The sequence below is a fragment of the Anthonomus grandis genome, chromosome 14, assembly GCF_022605725.1.
Source record: "Anthonomus grandis grandis chromosome 14, icAntGran1.3, whole genome shotgun sequence".
NCBI lineage: Eukaryota > Metazoa > Arthropoda > Insecta > Coleoptera > Curculionidae > Anthonomus > Anthonomus grandis.
This window is the reverse complement of record NC_065559.1, coordinates 3,365,220-3,385,275: the sequence shown is the minus strand read 5'-3', so window position 1 is coordinate 3,385,275 and position 20,056 is coordinate 3,365,220. Positions and strand designations below refer to the sequence as shown.

At 22.7% G+C, this 20,056-nt stretch overlaps 2 protein-coding genes across 3 annotated transcripts in view; one reads left to right on the top strand and one right to left on the bottom strand.

The window, feature by feature from the left end:
• LOC126744342 (proton-coupled amino acid transporter-like protein CG1139) overlaps positions 1-16,991 on the bottom strand; it is a 35,086-nt gene extending 18,095 nt beyond the window's left edge. The window contains exons 1-5 of the mRNA XM_050451717.1: positions 16,848-16,991; positions 8,666-8,748; positions 8,484-8,606; positions 3,790-3,940; positions 3,009-3,130 (exon numbers count right to left, since the gene is read on the bottom strand). Coding sequence (XP_050307674.1) covers positions 3,009-3,130; positions 3,790-3,940; positions 8,484-8,606; positions 8,666-8,736 — 467 coding nt within the window. The 5' untranslated portion in view covers positions 8,737-8,748; positions 16,848-16,991. The remainder of the gene's footprint in view (positions 1-3,008; positions 3,131-3,789; positions 3,941-8,483; positions 8,607-8,665; positions 8,749-16,847) is intronic.
• The window catches only part of LOC126744343 (uncharacterized), a 34,263-nt gene continuing 27,569 nt past the window's right edge, over positions 13,363-20,056 (top strand). The window contains exon 1 of one of the 2 annotated variants that reach the window (XM_050451718.1): positions 13,363-13,727. In XM_050451718.1, the coding sequence (XP_050307675.1) occupies positions 13,467-13,727 (261 nt within the window). In that variant the 5' untranslated portion in view covers positions 13,363-13,466. Of the gene's footprint in view, positions 13,728-16,886; positions 17,049-20,056 lie in introns of those variants that run through there. The other variant, XM_050451719.1, reaches the window with a different exon arrangement.

Genomic DNA, 20,056 nt, shown 5'->3' with positions numbered 1-20,056 from the left:
ACTTTGGATTTTACGTTTTGTGTACCAATGTATTTTTTTATTCATATTTAATTATTAGAGATTGAAATTTGTAAAAATCCAAGTAGGCCTATGGTTATAAAATTCCGTATTCGGGTATAATTTTGCATTCTAAACAACTTTTTCTTATAAACATTTTTTACATTATGCCTAGAAATACTACTTTACCTACTCATAAAATTTTAAAAATGCTCGTACCAAGGCTTGATTTAAAAAAAATAAAAATATGCTAAATTTCATTTTTTAATCAAGCAGGGCTAACGTAAAATAATTTAAAATAAGTAGGCATAATTCTCCTCGTCTAAATCTGCCAAGGTTGCATCGATGGGCGGGTCTATATTTCGCGCATCTATAGCATTTAAAGTTAATTTTTTTCTTAAATTTTGCCTATTTTTTAAATTATATTTATTTTTATTGTACAGTTTCACTTTTTTTAGATTTATAGCTTTTTAGGTCTTTTTTTTTTACTTTTTCATATTTTTTTAACACTCTTTAAGTTCATTGAATAAAACTTAGAATTTTCCATCGCAATCTGAGTTAGTATTTGTAGTTGTATGTGTATTTATTTTATTTTTGTTTTATTATCTTAACTCGTATTTTGTTTTATTTTAGGCCTCAATTTTATTTATATTTTTTCTGTATGTGAGACTTTTTGTATTTTTGTACATGTATGCCATAGTCGTTGTTACATTTTCTTGTTTATTACATTTTATCGAGCACCTACAAGCACACACTTTTATGTTATATTTTATTATGTATTATATTATCTATAATATGTATTACCTTTTTAGTTAAAGCTAAATAAATACGTTATTACTTGGTAAAATTTCTCTAATTTCTAATTAAATTTATCAGTTATCCAAATTTTTTCTTTCGTCCTGTTTTTTGAATTTTATTTTTTATTAGAAATTTTTAGTTTTTCTATATCTGGATTTTAATTTTTTTAATGTTTAATGTGTTCGATTTAATTTTCTGTCTACTTTTCCAGTATTCTTTAATTTTTCAAAGTGTTTATAAGTATATATATAGAATTTTTCAGATTCCATATTTCTCAGTTATTGTTTTAACTTTTATCAGTTTTTCATGTCTCAAATTTCTATTTATTTGAGTTTTTCAGGTTTTATTTTCAGATTTTTTTAAATATCAATTTCTAATTTTTTTAGAATTTTTTTAGCTTTTCAGGTTTATTTGATGTTTACTTTTGCAATCTTTTTTAATAATAATAATAATAATAATGTATTTATTTAGCATATAAGTGCTCCACATTAATTCAACAAAATCATAAAGGTAAGAAAAAAGTGTAAGATTGTAAATATAAAACGGTAATGATAAAATTGTAAATTTAAAATAAAATGTTTATGATAAAATGGTAAAGACAAAATATTACAAAAACACTAACAAAGGCAAGAATACAATAAATTATAATTTTTTTAATTCGAATTTTTAGCTTCTCAGGTTTTTTTTCTAGTTTCTTCCATTTTCTGAAACTAGGTAATCTCATACTCAAAGACTTCGTTAAATGAAATTCAAAGTTTTCCAATTTTCCATTGAATTTTCAAGTCGGTTTTTCCCTTTTTCAGAGAAATAAATTTTTTTTTTAATTATTTTATTACTGTTTTCATTGAAACATTAAAAATCTGATTAATTTCACATTTTTTTAATATATAATTAATTGCATTAGATTTCCAGATTTTTATATTTCATGCTTTATTATTGGAATTCCCTAGTTTTTAAATTTCTCAAATTTTAATTTTTTTAACTTCTTGAATTTTAATTTATTCGAGTTTTCAGGTCTAACTTTCTCTTCAGGTAACTTTTTGAATTTTCAAATATTTTACAATTTAAATTTCTTAATTTTTATTGCGTATTTTTAGCTTTTCAGGCTTAATTGTTCTCTATTTTTCCAGTTTCTTTAATTATATATTTTTATAGTGTTTAACTTTTCAGGATTTTTTCCTACTTTTTTAATTTTTTACACTTTCTCAGATTTTAAGAAATTGATTTTCTTAGACTTTTTTATGCAATTTTTATTTGAAGAATTAAAATCTAATTAAAAAAAAATAATAATTAAATAAAATTAATTGAACTGAAAAATTTGGTAAAAAAGTAATTTTTAATTAATTGTATCAGTTTTCCACATCTTTAGATTTTATTATTTATTATTAGAATTGTCCAATTTTTCCAAAATTTTAATTTTCTCTAAAATTTTCCAGTTATTACTAGTTTTTCATTTCTTGCACTTTAATTTATTTACTTATTACTTGAGTGTTTTTATTTTTTTAAATTAAAAAAAAAATCTCAAATTTTCTTTTTTTTTTGTAGATTTTTAGGTTTTCAGGTTTATTTGTTTTACTTTCCCAGATTTTTAAATTATTAAATTAAGTTTTTATGTTGTTCAGTTTAAGATGTTAATTTTTTTGAGTTTCTTTATATTACTTCTTTAGTTTATTTTAATTTTTTGAAACTTAAAAACATGAAATTTTTCAATTTTCCATTGTATTTCTAATTCAGTTTTTTCATATTTCGAGAGATTAATTTTTTAGATTAAGAATTAGATAAAACCAAATAATAATAATAACTAACTAAATTAGTTGAACATTTTTCCAAGTTCTTATAAAGTTTTTCAGTTTTTCAGATTTCCTCACAGTGTTTATGAGTAGTTGAAATATATTCAGCATTTTTTAGTTTTCTTATTTTTCATTTATTACCAGTCTTTCAATTTCTCAAATTTCAGCTTGTGTCAGTCTTTTCTCGACTTTTTAAAATTCAAATTGTTCTTTTAATTCTTGCTTTTCAGGTTTTATTTTTCCAGTTTTTTAAACTATAGCGTTTAGTTTTTCGCGTTTTGTCTTCTTCTATTCTCCAGATTTTTTTTACACTATCCAAAATCTAACTTAAAAACCTGATTAAAAAATTTTGGAAATTTCCAAGGCTCCCATTGTCCAAATTTCAATTTTTTCACTTTTTCCATTTCCAAAAACAAATCTCACCTGGCTGCTCCAGAATACCTCCTCAAAGGCTTCGGTCCCTGCTTAAAAACCTCCTCAGCAGTATCTGCGAATCCTAAGCTGGGAATCTTCCCTCTGGCACACACTTTTTCAGACGTTTTTACCTGGAAAATTAAAAAAAAAGTTTTTTCATATATTTTATTGAGATGACATCAAAAATTTCCAGAAAACATTAACACTAACACTTCTGAATGTCTTACAACCCTCTTTTTCCCAAAAATCTCATTAACTTATTTAGAGCATAATCTGAGTGCTAATGAGGACTTTCCCTATACGGGTCTGACCAACTTAGTATTTCAGCACGCAAGAAAGAACTTGACCAGTCGTGTATACCTGCTATTGATGGAGTATTTTCACTGAAAGGTGTATATGTTCTCTCTGGGTTGGATTTGTTGTTGATATTCTTTGTTCAGATCTACAGATAGGAACCTGTGAGTTTCAATAGTTTTAGGTCTACCAATTTCAATATTTGAGAATGAGTGTCCAGGTAAGTTTTCTTCTAAGGGTTTAATTTAATTAACCAAGAAGTTCTTCTTGTGAGAATCATTGATATATAGATAATATAGATATGTAAGTCTCTTCACCAAGGGACTTGTGAGATTTTTAGCACAATCCTGTGCACAAATGTTCACATTTAAATTCAAATTTTTGTTCACATAACCATGAATTTACTAAATTATATGAACGAACTTCTAAATATTTTGTATTTTCTTCAATAATCTTCTAATAATAAATAAATAAATATATTTTCAGTGGTACTTACTAAGATATAAACTGTATGGGTACATAGTATTCCGATCAAAATGTTGCCAATAAGACCTACTAGGAGACCGGCACTCTTAAAGGCTCTTGGTACTGCCAGTACCCCAGTGCCCAGTGATGATTTGACTAGATGTAGAAATGCTCCTAGAAAACTATAAAACTATAAGGAAATATGGTGTATTGAGTATTTATTAATAATAAAATTAGAGTATTGATAAATTATTAATGAAAACCTGTAGTAGTATTTGGATTTTATTATTTGCACTTTTTAGTATTTTTATATATAAGAACTTAAGTAGCTTAATAAATGACGATTTAAACTGAAACTCGAAAATAATTTTTTTTTAATTAATTCATATATTATAAAAGCTTATTTTTATTTCTACTTAGTTACTTTATATTCTATATAAAATAATTTAATGTATTGTGGTGTCATTTTTTATTTCAACCCTTTTAGTTGTGAACCGTAGAATTTAGATATAGAGGATACAAAGAGACGTGACGTCACTTGTTAGTTAATCAATATCACGACAGTTCACGTGTTTTAATTAAGTAATTGTTGAAAATTTATATGATTTTTTTTACATGTTTTGTCTATGAAGGCATCATCAGACCTATAAAAAATTCAATTTAGATTTTTTATAAGAACACTTTAAATAAAACAATTTTAAAATGGTTGGAAGAAATACAGCTAAAATATGTGGACAGTTTTAGGGTTATAAAATCCTATATATAATTATATTTTTATAACCTATATAAAAGTTTAATGCCATTTTTAATTTTTAACTCTTTTTCGATTAAAAATCGTAGAAATCAGAATATTTTCAGCCTCCAGAGCGCGTGACGTTACTTGTTAGTTAATATTGGTGATTTTACGTGTTTTATTTAAATTGTTAAAAATTTATATACATTTTTCTGTTATATGTTTTGTCTATAAGGGCATCATTAGATCTAAACTAATTCATAATGCATAATAAATAATTACTGTTGATTATTATTTATAGCATAATTTTTTATTTTTGTAAAGATCTTTGTTCATAGTTTCATAATTTCTTTTAATGAAAGTGTATTTTTTATAATTAAATTATTGCAACTAAATTTTAAAAAATATATATTATTTTTCTTATTAATATAAATCAAATTTTAATAACCAATATTTTGTTCTCTTTTTAATTTATTCATAGTTTGCTTTTGATTTCCCACTTTATTCTCTTTAATTTTCCATTTTCCACTTGATCTTCTTTATTTTTTTAATTTGTTATGATCCAATTATTTTCTTTGTATAAAATAATATATTTCTTTTTCTTATACTTCCTCATTCTTTTTTACATAACTGGTTTTGTACTATGATTTAGATTTAAATAAGTGAAATAAATAATTTTTAATTGCAACGATTTTATTGCATTTTATACCATATATTCCATACTCTGTATACAAATATATGTATAAAAATATAATTATGCATACATACAATTAAATTTCATAAAAATAAATATGAAAAATGGGCGTGGCATATATACCTAATCAATGTTTTGACTTGATTTTCAAAATGGCACCCATTAGACAGTTGGAAATAATTTTTATAATAAAAGGGAGAGTGACAAAACGAGTTATTAGAGTGAGACAATAATAAAAATTATATTTTTTTTAATTATATTTTTTGGACTTATATTAATTAATATTAAAACCTTATTTTTTATTTTTCTCATTCTTTTTTTATTGCTTTTTATGTTATATGATTATTTTTGCTTTATTATAAACTATAATAAAAATATATCTTAAAATTAAAATATTATGCAAATATTAATTCCTTAAGAAATTATATATTTTTTTTCAATTTTATTAATTTCATATAAATATTTTTTTAACGGTGAATATAAAGTACCTAAATAATATAAATGTAACGATATATACATGTATGTATACAAAATAATTTATATAGAAATTGAGGAAATTTGTCTTTAAAATCATATGCCCACTTTTGACAATGCATATAAAGCAATTAAATAAATAAAAAAAAATATATATTGAAATAATTAAAAATTAAAAAAAGTAAAAATTAAACTAAACTACACAAATCCTTTGCGTTAACTACTGACTTTAATTTAATATACATATTAAAAGGTCATTTATATACACGTTTATTTTTTATTTTTTATATAAATATTTTCGTAAAAGTATTTTTTCGTTTTTTGCGGCGTATATAAAGTATACAATTTAATAGAAATTTATTAAAAAATATATGTTATAAAAATAAATTCCACTTAATTTATTTAAAAAAAAACTACAAAATGTTAAATAAATTAAAATTTAACAGGAAGAGAAGAAATTTCATAAACCCTTTAATGGAACTGATAATAAAAAAATATAATTCCTAAATTTTGTAAACTTATTTTTAATTTATATGCCTACTTACTTTTATACTACGTATAAAGCAATACAATTTTAATGAAAAAATAAATAAAACAGATTAAGAGAAAAAAATTAAATTAAAAAAAACCATTTATTTTAAATATTTTTATTTTTGGCATATTACGTCAAAAACTTTAGAACAATTAAAATCGATAGTCTAAATAGAAATTTAATAATTAAAATGACAAATAAAAATTTAATTTTGGAAGTCATTCTAGTACATTTTGTCATCATTTTTAATTTTTAATAATTTTATATAAATATTTTCGTAAGCGTATAACAAAGTTTTTACGACGTATATAAGGTATATAATTAATATAAAGTAAGTAAAATATACATGCTTTTATTTTATTTATTAGATTTCAAAAAATAAACATATAATATTAAATAAATTAGGAGTTTAAAAAATCCTCTTACGAAATTAATAAAAAATATTATTTTCATAAAAATATATTTAATTTTTACAGTATATATAATGCATTAAAATACTTTGATAAATTAAATAAATGTACTAAAGTATGCACTTATATCTAATTAATATAAATATTTTTTTAATTAAATTTAATTTTATTTATACTTTTTATTTAGAGTCTGAGGTCTTTTTCTACAAAAAAAGTTGCTTTAGTGTTACTTTAAGTCTTCAATTTCGAAAAATAAAAATAAAAATAATTTAATATACAGTGAAAAAGTTCCATAAATTATTTAACAAATTTTTCCCTTTATTAAATGTTTTTCAAAAAATTATTTTTGAAATATTATTTTTATTTTTACAGTCTATATAAAGAATTAAAATACGTTGAAAAAATAAATAAATTTAATAGTATGTATATCTATAAAATTAAAATAAATATTTTTTAATTAATTTTTATTTAAATGTAGTGAATTTTTGTTTAAATGTAAAATGTAAGGAAATTAATTAATTTAGAGTTTAATGTACTTTTCTACAGAAAAAGTTGTTTTAGTTTCATTTTTCGTATTTAATATTGAAAAAAAATTTAAATGTAAATTAAGAATTTAAAGTGAAAATAAATCATAAATCATTTAACAATTTTTTCTTTAAATAATTGTTTTTTTTTTTAATTTTTTCGCAAAATTATATTACAAATATTATTTGTAATTTTTCCAGTCTATATAAAGCATAAAAATATATATAAAAAAATAAGTAAATTTAATAAAATATGCACCTACATAAAATTAAAATAGATATAATTTTAATTTTTTTTTTAATTTAAATTTAATTAATTTTTGTTTAAATGTAAAATGTTATAAAATTAATAAGTTTAGAGTTTATAGTATTTTTCTTTAAAAAAGGTGCTTTATTTATATTTTTATTATTTAATTTTGAAAAAAATATACAAATAAATTAGGAATTTAATATATTATAAGGTAAAAAAATTCCATAAATCACTTAACAATTTTTTCATTTATTAACTGTTTTTTAAAAAACTGTTTCGTAAAATTATTTTAAAATATTATTCTTAATTTTTACAGTCTATATAAAGCAATAAAATATAGTAAAAAAAATAAGTAAATACAAAATTAAAATAAATATATTTAATTTTGTTTAAATGTAATCAATTTTTGCTTAAATGTAAATTGTAAGGAAATTAATTAATTTAGAGTTTCAGGTACTTTTCTACAAAAAATATTGCTTTAATTTTATTTTCAATATTCAATTTTGAAAAAAAATACAAATGAATTAAAAATTTAATATAAAGTAAAAAAAAAAATATAAATCAGTTAACAATTATTTTTTAATTGTCTTTAAAAATCCTATTTAATTTTTGTTCCTAAAATTAAAAAAAAATATTATTCCTAATTTTTATATAAAGCATTAAAATATATTGAAAAAAATAAATAAATTTAGTAGAGTATGCACATATATAAAATTAAAATAAATATTTTTTAATTTAATTTAATTTGAATGTATTGAATTTTTGTTTAAATATATAATGTAAGGAAAATAATTAATTTAGAGTTTGAGGTACTTTTCTATAAAAAAGTTGCTATATTTAAATTAAAAAAAATACATATAAATTAAGAATTTAGTATATAGTAAAAAAAATCCATAAATCATTGGAAAATGTTTTTCTTTTATTAATTGTTTGTTAAAAACATATTACAATTATTATCAATATTCTATAATTTAGAAATTCAATAATCTGAACTAGTTTTCTAAATAAATATCGAGAATATACGAATTTTAATCCCCACTTAAACCTTATCACATGATAACAAAGAGACAAATAATAATTATTATAAACAACAATATAAATTACTTACTTATTTGGGTGGGTCAGCTGTCTATGCTCATGAGGACTATAAATCTTCTCTGGTACAGAAATACATGGAATCGGGTACAGAACAGGAACAGACAAACATTTTTCATTATTCACTAACTCTGTCCTAAAAACGCAATTATATCTAATTAATTAAAAAGCCAATCAAATTAAAAAATAACTTACTTGGAATCGTACGTCTCTAAACTCGGTATAGTCAATGTATGATGGTTATTCTCTTTAACAGTGACAGTCATTTTGCAGTTTTACTAAGAAAAAAATAAATAAATAAAAATATGCGCACAGATCTATCTTATCGAAAAATCTGCGGCAAACTAAACCTCAAGAATAAAAATTATTATCATTGATCCAATTGAACTTGGAAAATTTATCTTTTTAAGTGGCGCCTCTAACATTTCGCGTGAGTATTTTTATTAGTTAGTTCAGAACCCTTAGAGTGTCTAAATTATTGCTAAAAATGCGCAGTTTAAATTATTGCAGACGGCCAATTGATTAAATCTTATTGACCTAACGATGTTTGTAAATTTAGTACGCGTAAAAATAGTATTTGGTAGTAGTCGATTCCCCCATAAGTTATTTATTGCCTATACAAAATGTTTAGGATAGTTTTTTTATTGCCATCAATGATTAGGCTTAAATTAGACTCTGATTTCACGGTTATAATTTATTAGATAATTACATATCATAGATATATGCTAATATTTACTTGGTAAAGTACCATATTGACCGCATGCAATTAATTATCAGGGAAAAACCACAAATTACTTCATAGGTAGACATTGTTAAGTAAATAAATGCATTTTATACATAGCAATTAACAATATTATCCATATATTCCAAACAGGTTTATTACTCATTCCTGTTTTATGTCAAAACAAATAAATATTAATCTATCATTAAATCCTCCGAAAAAATTATACGTGCCAACATTTTTTTGGGATTTTTGTTCAAGTGCAAACAGCTTTTCTTTTCTATAATTAGTTTTCAAAAATTAGTTAGTGTGCAAGTTTACTAACTATAATAAAAAGGGAATTATTTCCATAATTTGTTCTAAAGGAAGGAATATCTAAAGGACGTGTTTTGGCAATGTAAAATATCATAAAAGAGTCCTACTAGTAGTATTCATACTAGAACTATCGAAAATTGATTGTTTCTCTGCAATATGAGACAAAAAGCGGATACTGGAATTGAAGACAATTCCTCACACTAGGTTCAACCTTAAAAGGACTATGATTAATAAAATAGATATAATTTATATGATCCGCATAGAGTGATAATTTTTCACTCCTTTTTAGACTTTCGGGATCATTTTGTGCGCCTTTCATAGATTCTAGCAGTGAAATTTGTCAACCAATTTCAATTTTTACGTTTTCCAGACTTTTGGTCTGTTTTTCAGCGGTTAGAAAACAAATTTCCCAATTTTCCATGCCCCTGGATTAATTTTTCATTTACCTTATCCAACCTAAGACAGGCCAATAAGAGACAAATTATTTTGTTCTTTACTGGCACTCCTGGAACAAGAATTCTCATATCTTGACTTTTTGTTAATGGAATTTAGTCATTTTTTAATAAAAGACTATAAGAGTCGTTAGACTACTGCATAAACTAACAATTTCTCAGTTTTGACTACTTGAATCCAAGATATTTACGTGCCAATAAGAGACAAATTATTTTGTTTCTTACAGGCACTCCTGGAATAAGAATACTCATATCTTGATTCTTAGTGTATTCATTTTAATTATTTATTCAATAAAAACTAAAAAGTTCTTTAGACTAGTATATGAATTAATAATTTTACAATTTTGATAAGAGGAACTTTAGATATTTACTTTCCAATAAGACACCAAATCTTTTGATCCTTACAGGCACTCCTGGAACAAAAATGCCATTATCTTGATTTTTCGAGAATTCATTTCAGTGATTTAAAAAAAAACTCAAAATAATCACAAACTAGTTCATATATCAATAATTTCTTAATGTTGATTACTAAAAGCCAAGATATTTACTTGCAAATAAGTCTTTTGTTCCCTACAGGAACTGCTTAAATAAGAATTTTATTATATTGACTATTTGTGAGTGGATTTTAGTAATTCCTTCAAAAAATACTAAAAAAGTCTTAAAAATTAGTTCATAAATCAATAAAAAACATTGTTTTTCATCAACACAACCCTTACACCCCCTCACCCACCCCAAACATTTGCCCAGTAAGAAATTCTTTTAAAAAATCACCCTTTTTCGTCCATAATAATATCCAACCTAATAGCACTGTTTTTGTATTAAATATTTATTAATATACACATATATAATTATATCAAATTTAAATAAACAAACTGTGTTATTAGATTATTAACGACAAAATTAGCTGTTAGTCATGCGTATTATTTTGGAATACAATCATTTTTGATAATAATTTCTTACTGGTAAGTTGTGTGGGGTGGGTGGGGGGGTAAGGGTAAGTTTAATAAGATCGTTTCTTTTTGCAGAAAATAATTTGCTGAGAAAGAAAATGCTTTTTAAGAAATTCATAAGTGATAAAAAAATCTATAGTTTTTGTATCTATACTTTTCTAACATAACCTAAGGTTTTCCTGGAACAAGAAATCCCATATCTTGAGTTTTAGTAAATGGATTTTAGTCACTTCAAAAAACACTAAAAAAGTCTTTAGACTAGTCCAAAAATCAATAATTTCTAAGTTTTGACAACTAGAACCTGAGATATTGACTTGGCAATAAGAGGCAAAGTCTTTTGTTCCTTACAGGCACTCCTGTATCGTAGCACCGATACAAGATATCCGAGATAATTTCTTTAATCAGGTTTCATAATTAACGCGGTCAAACGCTTTTGAAATATCATGTATCATTTTCAAGTAGCTGAATAGAAGCGTCATCAAAAGTGAGAGCACTCATTTCTTTGAACCTGTCTGACATATAGCCAAACTGTCTATGACTAATCATAGAACCAAGACAAGACATGAATAAATTTCTTCAAAAGTGTACTTCAGGGTACACAGCATATATTAATTTCGAATGACTGGATAGCAAAATCAACAAGAGTGAAAACATTCAATTCAGTAGACCTGCCTGACATAAAGCCAAACTGTGTATTAGTAATCGTAGAATCAAGATAAGATATCTGATAATTAAGCACCAATTTATCGAAACATACTTATAGGTGTATAATTTGTAACTGGCTTCTTATCTCCAGATTTAGTAAAGGGTGTGACAAAGATATAATTCCATAATTGTGAAAAATCGCTTGTTTTTAATGATAAGATAAATAAAACAAATAGAATTGAAATAACAAAGTTGCACTGCTTCAAGAAAACTGGAGCATCAGTGTACTTATCCCAAAGCATATTTTAGATATTCAAATGATATAGCAAGAGATATTTGCATCATCTAGAATCATAAAATTCCTATGGTATGATGTCGATGTACTATATGTTCCCATAGCATTGCATTGCTCCTTCTTTTCGAGCGTATAACTTTCAAAAATCCTTAAGATTATAATTAAGAGATTGTTCAATAAAAAGAACATCTCAATTGACAGAATTAAAATCCCTATAAAAACCACAACCGAGCAGATCATTTAAATTTTCTGTGTGAATGTTTACCTGGTTTCAGTAAGAGTTAATCTATCACTAGAAGGGTCTAATAATAGACAAAGTCTAGTACTAAACTGATAGCATTTAAAACCTGGAATAGGTTGCATAAGAAGGAAAAAGGAGACAATGACTAAATTGATTAGGCCTGAATAGTAGAACCAAGCTGCTTATCAAATCACTGAATGTGAGAAAGATTAAAATTCTCCATGGTCAATACTTTGCATTATGAGTATTCATGTAGCAACCTAGTACTTATTAAAAGGGCTTTATGGTGAAAAATATGTGGAGCGAATGTTGAGTTTTTGATCCAATGTAACCAAATAGTGCCTCAATCTGATTTCATTTTCTGATTTTATTGCAATCAGTACTCCTTCACCCCTAGAGTAGTCGCTAATTGCAGTTGATCGATCTTTTCTATAGACATTGTAGTCATATTGATGCAGTTCATTATCAAAGTATTGTTCAGTCAATCAGGTCTCGTTGAAAACCAATACGAGAGTCGTAGCAAACATTCTGCAGTAGCAAGTTAAGCTTTTTTCTTATATTCTGGATTTACACCAAGAGATCAGACCGAGTAAGTGGAAAAATTTGTTTTTTTACCATATTTTGAGGAATAGTCTTGGAAACTTCTTCCACATATTTAAAAAGCAAATCCTTTTCATTCATTCGTTTTATTGGTCTTCAATCTTTGTAGGTGTTTCGTCTTTTACCTTTTCTGTAAAATTGCTTTAATATGGATAGGTACATAAGAAAATGCATGCTTGGAGTTTCTTAAGCCTAGTTGTGAAAATTAAATTGTCAAAATAATAAGCTCCTTGCAGAATGGTTCAGGTGATACTTTTAGGCAATTTCCTGAATATCTTGTCAAACCACTTGCATTTTTAATAAATAAGTCATTTTCTTAAGGTTATTTTCGAATAGTTCTTCTATTTTAAAGAAGACGTGCTATCAGAAGATGGTTTGACAAATTTAATAGACTCATTATATTCTTTAGTAGATAAAGGTAAAAAAGTACTTTGTGTATTTTCGGATTTAGCTCGGGGATTTGACACTGTCGATTACGCCATACTTCTGGACATTTTGAAGAAGAAGAGAATAAGAGATTGCTAGAGACTTGTCTTAATGAGAGTCCGATAGGTCGTTAAATATTGAATAAAATAATAACTATGCTCCATATAGACCTAACCCATAAAGTAATCTTTTTGTTATTTCTAAGTAATCTGGCTTATTGACGGCAAGTAGCATAGGCTAACGAGAGAATTTTGTCTGGTTATTTTATGCAAGTATAGGGATTGTAAACAAAAATGCACAAAAAGTGCCAAATATTTCACGTGGATTCGTAAAAATCGACGTGACACGAGAATGTTATTGCGCCGTCTATATCATCCCCCGCTAAAAAAATTAGTGAATTTCTCGCGGTTTTCTAAATTTAAAATGCGAGTTTTACAGGAAATACTGCTGGGTAGCCAAGAGATTACTGGTAGTGTGTTTAATAGATTCTATGTGGGCTCTGGATCTATTAATAATAAACGGTGTAGAGACTACATAGTGTGTCTAGTGGGAAAAAAAATAAGATATGTAATAAAGTTGGCACTACTAATGTGTTTTACGACGAAATTTAAGGTATAAAAGCCGCTTACTGCTTGGTGTTTTAGTAATAAAATGTGGAAAAAATCATTTAGATATTGGACGCTGTATTTTGACTTTAAAAAGATATGAAATATATAAAAATAAAAAAGAATTTAATTATTTGGGTATTTTGAACTAGAACATTACACGGATTATTAAATTTATAAAGATTCAGATTTGTCTTTTTTTTAAATATTTTTTTGTTTAAATTATTTTCTTTAGTCAAAGTATTAAAGGTAAATCTAAGATTATTTAATTATTAAGAATTGTCTTTTCAACTTTTATTATAGTAAGTACCTATCCATGTGACTTAAAAAATTCAAGGCATTTTTTTTAACTATGGGCAAAGTCTACAGAATAGAATATTCTATTCTGTAAACTTTGCTATGGGACTTTTTAATTATTATATATAAATAATGAAATCATGGAATTACAAAGACATACATAAGTATGTATTAATAGAGTATGTGTTCCTCCTGTTGATGAAAGTAGGTTGTAATGTACTAAGGGTATGAAAATATTATATTTTCTTTGAATTTTGGAAAATGTATTTTATTTTATATGGAGCTTTTTTATGCTAAATAAAGATTATTTACTATTGTATTTTCATTATATATGAAAAATATTTTTTTAATAAAAAAATATGTATTTAAATACTTATACTATAATTAAAAATGAATATATTAAACATATATTTTAATATAGCTGAATTTTCTTAAAAGTTTTTTTAAAAAAATAATATTTAAAAAAAATAAAAAAAAAAAATATTCATTCATATCATCATGTAATTATATGTATAGTTTAGGAAAAAATTATTACTAAAAAATGTTGCATATAAAAACGAAACTCCTGTTTTTTTGTATATTTTTTAAAAAATTTGCTTTTTAAATTTTCTGCTTTGTTTATAATTACAAAAAAAATATTTTCTGCTTATATGGCTGTAAAATTTAAAAAAATAAGTTTACATCGTTTAATAAAATTTAAAAATGAATTTTAAATACAACGCATGTATATGTATGTAACTCTAATAAAAAATATGTTAAAGTTTTATTTTATGGGTTTTTTTATTTATTTATTAATTAATAAACTATTTTGTATATAGGATTACCGTAAGGATATATGTGATTTAAAAATATCGAATTATTATTATATTTAGTTTTCATCTTTATTTATTTAAACATTTAATTTTTATTAAAATTACAAAAAAAATTGATAATAATATAGTCTCATTATACACATTTTTATCATAAAATGTAATATTGTATTTAAATATTTAATAATGATAAATTAAATATTTTATAAAATATATATTTTAAAATAGCACAATTTTCCAACAAGAGTTTTTCTGCGAAAAAATTTTTAAGAAAAAAATATTTACTTTGCATTATTTAATTTATAATTTAAAGAACAATTATTATAAAAAACTTTTAATTATATTCTTATTCAAATTATATAATCCATTTATAATTAAAACAAATAATTTTGTGCCTATAAGAATAATTTTATTAAAAAAAAAGTTGTCGTTTAGTAAAATTTAAATGTACTTTTTAATAAAAACAAAAATTTAATTTTAAAATTTTATTTAAAATATTTAAGGAAATTATAAAATTATTTTCTTTTTAGAATTGTGTTTTAATTTTTTTTATTTTTTAAGGGTCCGTTTATTTTCATTATGTAGATTGAAATTTAAAATTACCTTAAAAAATTATTTTCTAGGTTTTTTTATGATTTTTTAATTAGTAGAATTATAGTTAGTAAATATGTGATTTGAAAAAATTAAGGCAGTAATAAATATGAGATTTTTTTAATTATGTAATTTAATTTATGTTTTTATTTTCTTTCTAACTTTTAATTACTTCTTTATTCCTTTATTCTTTTTTCCTATTTAGATTGTAAGTACAAATTATCTTGAAAATTTATATTGTGCATATTTCGGTGTTAAAAATATAAATTTGTTTCGATAATGTAAAAGTGCATTTAAAACTTAAATTATTTACATAATATTACAAAATTAAAAAAAAATCACTTTATAAAATCTCTTTTTCTTGTTTTAGTAATTTTTTATTTACAATTTCAAAAATTTATTAAAAATTAAATTTAAGAGTATTTATAATGTAAATATTCACACTTTACTTAAAAATTATCTTTGAAAAAAATTTTTTATTTATTTCGCAAAAATCTCCTCAATTAAAAATTAATTTTTTTAGATTTATGATTTTAAAATTAAATAAAGTTTTCTTCTTGTTATAAATTGAAACATTAATTTATATTTATTTAAATTTATATTTGTATATAATTATTTTCATATAAGATCAGATACATATTACTAGGACTTCCTGTATTAGAGAAATATATATATGTATTTTTTTATTTTAATTTCTCTCTTTAGTCTATTATTCTTTATTTTATATAAAAAAATGTCTTGAATTCAGATTAAAAAAAAATATTTTTTTATCTTTAGCAATTCTGCATTAAAATTGTTTTTTTATTTAATTTATACTTACTTATAATACAGTTTTAAAATTTTTTGAATAAAAAACAGAAAATTTGTATTTAAAAACAATACTTAATACCTATACCTTGTAATTTAAAAGTCATAAAAATGTTATATAAAAAATATAATATTTATATTATTATAAATATGGGTTTGCTGACTAAATAAATTTATCCTCAAAAAAGTCTCAATGTATTTAAATTGTTATATGAAAAAACAACAAATTTTCACTATTTACATTTAATTATTCTATTAGTTGCCTTTTATTTAAATTATAATTGTTTTAAAAAAAGTTAAGGGCTTCTTTAAATTTGAATTTACTGTTTATATTTTGCATAAAAAGGCTGCACAATCAAATTCTAAGAACATAAAGTTATATAGGTATATTTTTATTTAGTTGAGTCTTGAAAAGTGCGTTTTTCTTTACCAAAGAATATGTTATATAAGAAGCAACATTTCTATTTACTCGAAAATCTACCTTCATATTTAAAGAAATAATTAAAACTGCTTAGAAATTATGAACATCTCAGAACTGTACTATTTTACATTTGCAATAAGATTTCCTTAATATTTACAAAACTTGGGACATTTGTTTGTGTGAATTTCTCACTCATACATACCCAGAATAAAAATTTCCGTAACACGTGCACACAATTCACATGTTATTAGCAGGTATTAGCGAATTACAAGTATTTTTTTTTAAATTGCCTTGGCCTAGACATGTTGATGTCCCGCCACTAACTGGAGACTTTAACAATACGAGGTGCAACCAAAATTTTTGTTTATTTTTGACGGATTCGGGTGGTGGGAAACGCACTGAGGTTTATTTATTAATTTTTTTTTCTGGTTTTGTTTTTGACCCTGAAACTTTTATCCGCGATCATCATTGGAATTCGAGTGTTTTTATTTTAGAATTTTATTCAGAGGACGTATTGAATATATATAAGTCGATTTTTATTGATAATATTTGTAACTAAGCAAAATGCAAATATGGATTTAAATAATAGTTGTGTCAAAGAAAAAGCCTCTTTGTCCCTTTAAATAACTGGTTTAAAAGAATTAAAGAACTAAAGATTAATTATTTTCGCTTTTCTTTATTTTATTTGTAAAATACTATTGATTTGTTACTCTAAAAACCGAATTTTTGCTTATTTTAATGTACATTTTGATCTGATGGGAGAGTTGAAATGCACTGATAAATTGTTTTGTATTTCGCCTTTGACCCTGGAATTTGTATCATCGTTCGAGTGTTTTTGATATAGAAGTTTATTCGGAGGCATACTTTACAATCTCAGGTGTTGTTAAAGGATTAATAATTAGGATCAATATTAGGTATATAAGATGTCAAATTTTAATAAAAGTTATAATAACTAATAGCAAAATTATTAAATTTGCTTTAGATTTTTTAAAAATTGATAAATATAGCAAGAAATAGAAAAGCAAGTTTTTTAGACATATCCATTTTCTACTTATTTAATAACCCAAGTATTAATTTAAAATTGGGTGGTCACCCAATCACGTACGAAAACATTCATTTTATTAAGATTCTTTGCATATTCTTCGACTGCGTCCCGGATATATTTAATATTTAAATAAAAATATTATTTTATGCATGATAAATAATAAATAGTCGTCTGATAGCTGCCTTCTATACCAAATTTTTTTTGCAATTATTTGTTTTATAAATATTTAATCATAATAATTCTTTTAAACTCATTTTAAAAAAAAGAAAAACTGCAAGCTAGTAAATTATTCAAATTATTCAAATATAAGATAAAAACTTCCCAAAAGATATAAATTGTTTAAATAATTGATTTTAAAAATTTAAATTAAAACAAAATATATGTAAAGACATTTTCAAATCTTAAAATAAAATTTTTGATTCTGAAAGCATACATTTTTTAGTATTAGTTTTATTAAAATTAAGTACAAATTAAAATATAAAATTATTTCTTTTGAAGGTTAAATTACCTTATTTTTTTAATAAATCTTGCTTAAGATTTTTTTAACTTAATTATTTTTATTCTTCAAACATCCTATTTAAATTTTAAAAAATCAGGTAAACTTAATAATGTTATTTTAGACACATCCTAATTATTAGGAATTTAAAGAGCTATAATCTTTCTTCTTAGATTAATCGTTATAAAGGTTATTACCAAAAAAATAATAATTTTCTGGTATTTATTTAATAAAATCAAGATCCAAATAAATAAATCTTTTCAAGCCAAAATACTTATAAATAAATAACAAACAGAAAGTATTTTTTTAAATTTTCGCTTTATTTGGAACATTTGAATTTCTGAAAGAAATTTATTAAGTTTATGCCTTTTAAATAAAAAAACTACGCTTAAAAAATTGTTTATTTTGTTTTTTAATTTTATCTTATTAGATTTTTGCAAGAAGAAAAAAAAAAAAATATTTCATTTTTAAAAATTAGTAAAATTATAATAAAAAATATTCCAAAAGTTAAAATAAAATATGGGAAAATGTAACTTTTTCGACATATTTTAGCATTAGTAATGGATTATTTAATTTTTGCTTCAATTTGGAATAATTTAGTTATTCTTTATGAATAAGATAAACTTTTTAACAAATTAACGTTTTTTTAATAAAAAAATGCATCTTAAATTTTTTATTGAAAAAAACTGAAATGGTCTTTTGCAATAATTATTTTAAAAAAATATTATAAATGTCTTAAGGTTTTAAAAATACGTTGACGAAGAAAAATATAAGTAAAATAAATAAAATTCAAAAAAAAATTAAACAATATATAAAAAAGTAAATTAAAAAAAAACTATAAGTAAGTAAAATTTTTTAAACATATTTTAGTATTAGTAAAGAGTAAATAATTTTTTTTAATTTGGAGTAATTCAGTTTTTTTTATAATTTTTTTAATGAAATAAGAGCCTTGAACTAATTTATGTTTTCTGAATAAAAGATAATAATTTTTATTTAATATTTATTTTTAAAACTATTTATTTAATAGTATTGATTTAAAAAAAAATAAGTTACGCAGTATGTAAAAAAAAAATGATAAAAATCCTAAATTTTAATTTGTAACATCAAATATTTCTTTAATGTAATCACAAATTAGTTGGTAAATAAAATAAAAATATCCGCACAGTAAAGTAAAAGCTATTTTAATTAGAAAAAATTTATTACAAAAATAAGCAAATAAATAATTTAATAAAAAACAGACAATTCGTTGTTTTAAGTTCTAAATTCTTTTATAGTTAATTTAAGATATATTAGGCATATCAGATTTTTAAAATAAATTACTTATATTAAATATTAATGTAATAATAAAAAAAGAAAATAAAATGTAATAAACAATATTGTGGATTAAAAGCTTTAAAGATATTTTCATCTTAAATATACATTTATTTTTAATCACCCGGTAGTACAGATTCATAATGCACAAAAAAAATTTTTTAAATATGTAGTATATCATAATTAATTTTATATTTTTAGATAATTTTTGTTTATTATTAAAATAAATATTTAAAATTAAATTTTGTTTGAATGTTGAAAAGCCCCGGTAAGAAACAATAAATTTTCCAAATTTGTGGCACCGTATCAAAAAGTAGGTATTTAAGTTTTTTGTCAGTTTATTATTACGCGTTCTAAAAATAGCATTTTTAAAAATATTTAGAAACTTTTAGAACCGCCTACTCTTGTCCAGGTAATAGGTACATATCTATACAAACGTTAAGCAACATCGACATAACAATGATCCTGTCATGTTTAATTGGGTGATAGATACATTATTAATTTCTTATTAAAACAGAACATTATTTTCGGCTTATATTTAACAGTTATTTTTAACAGA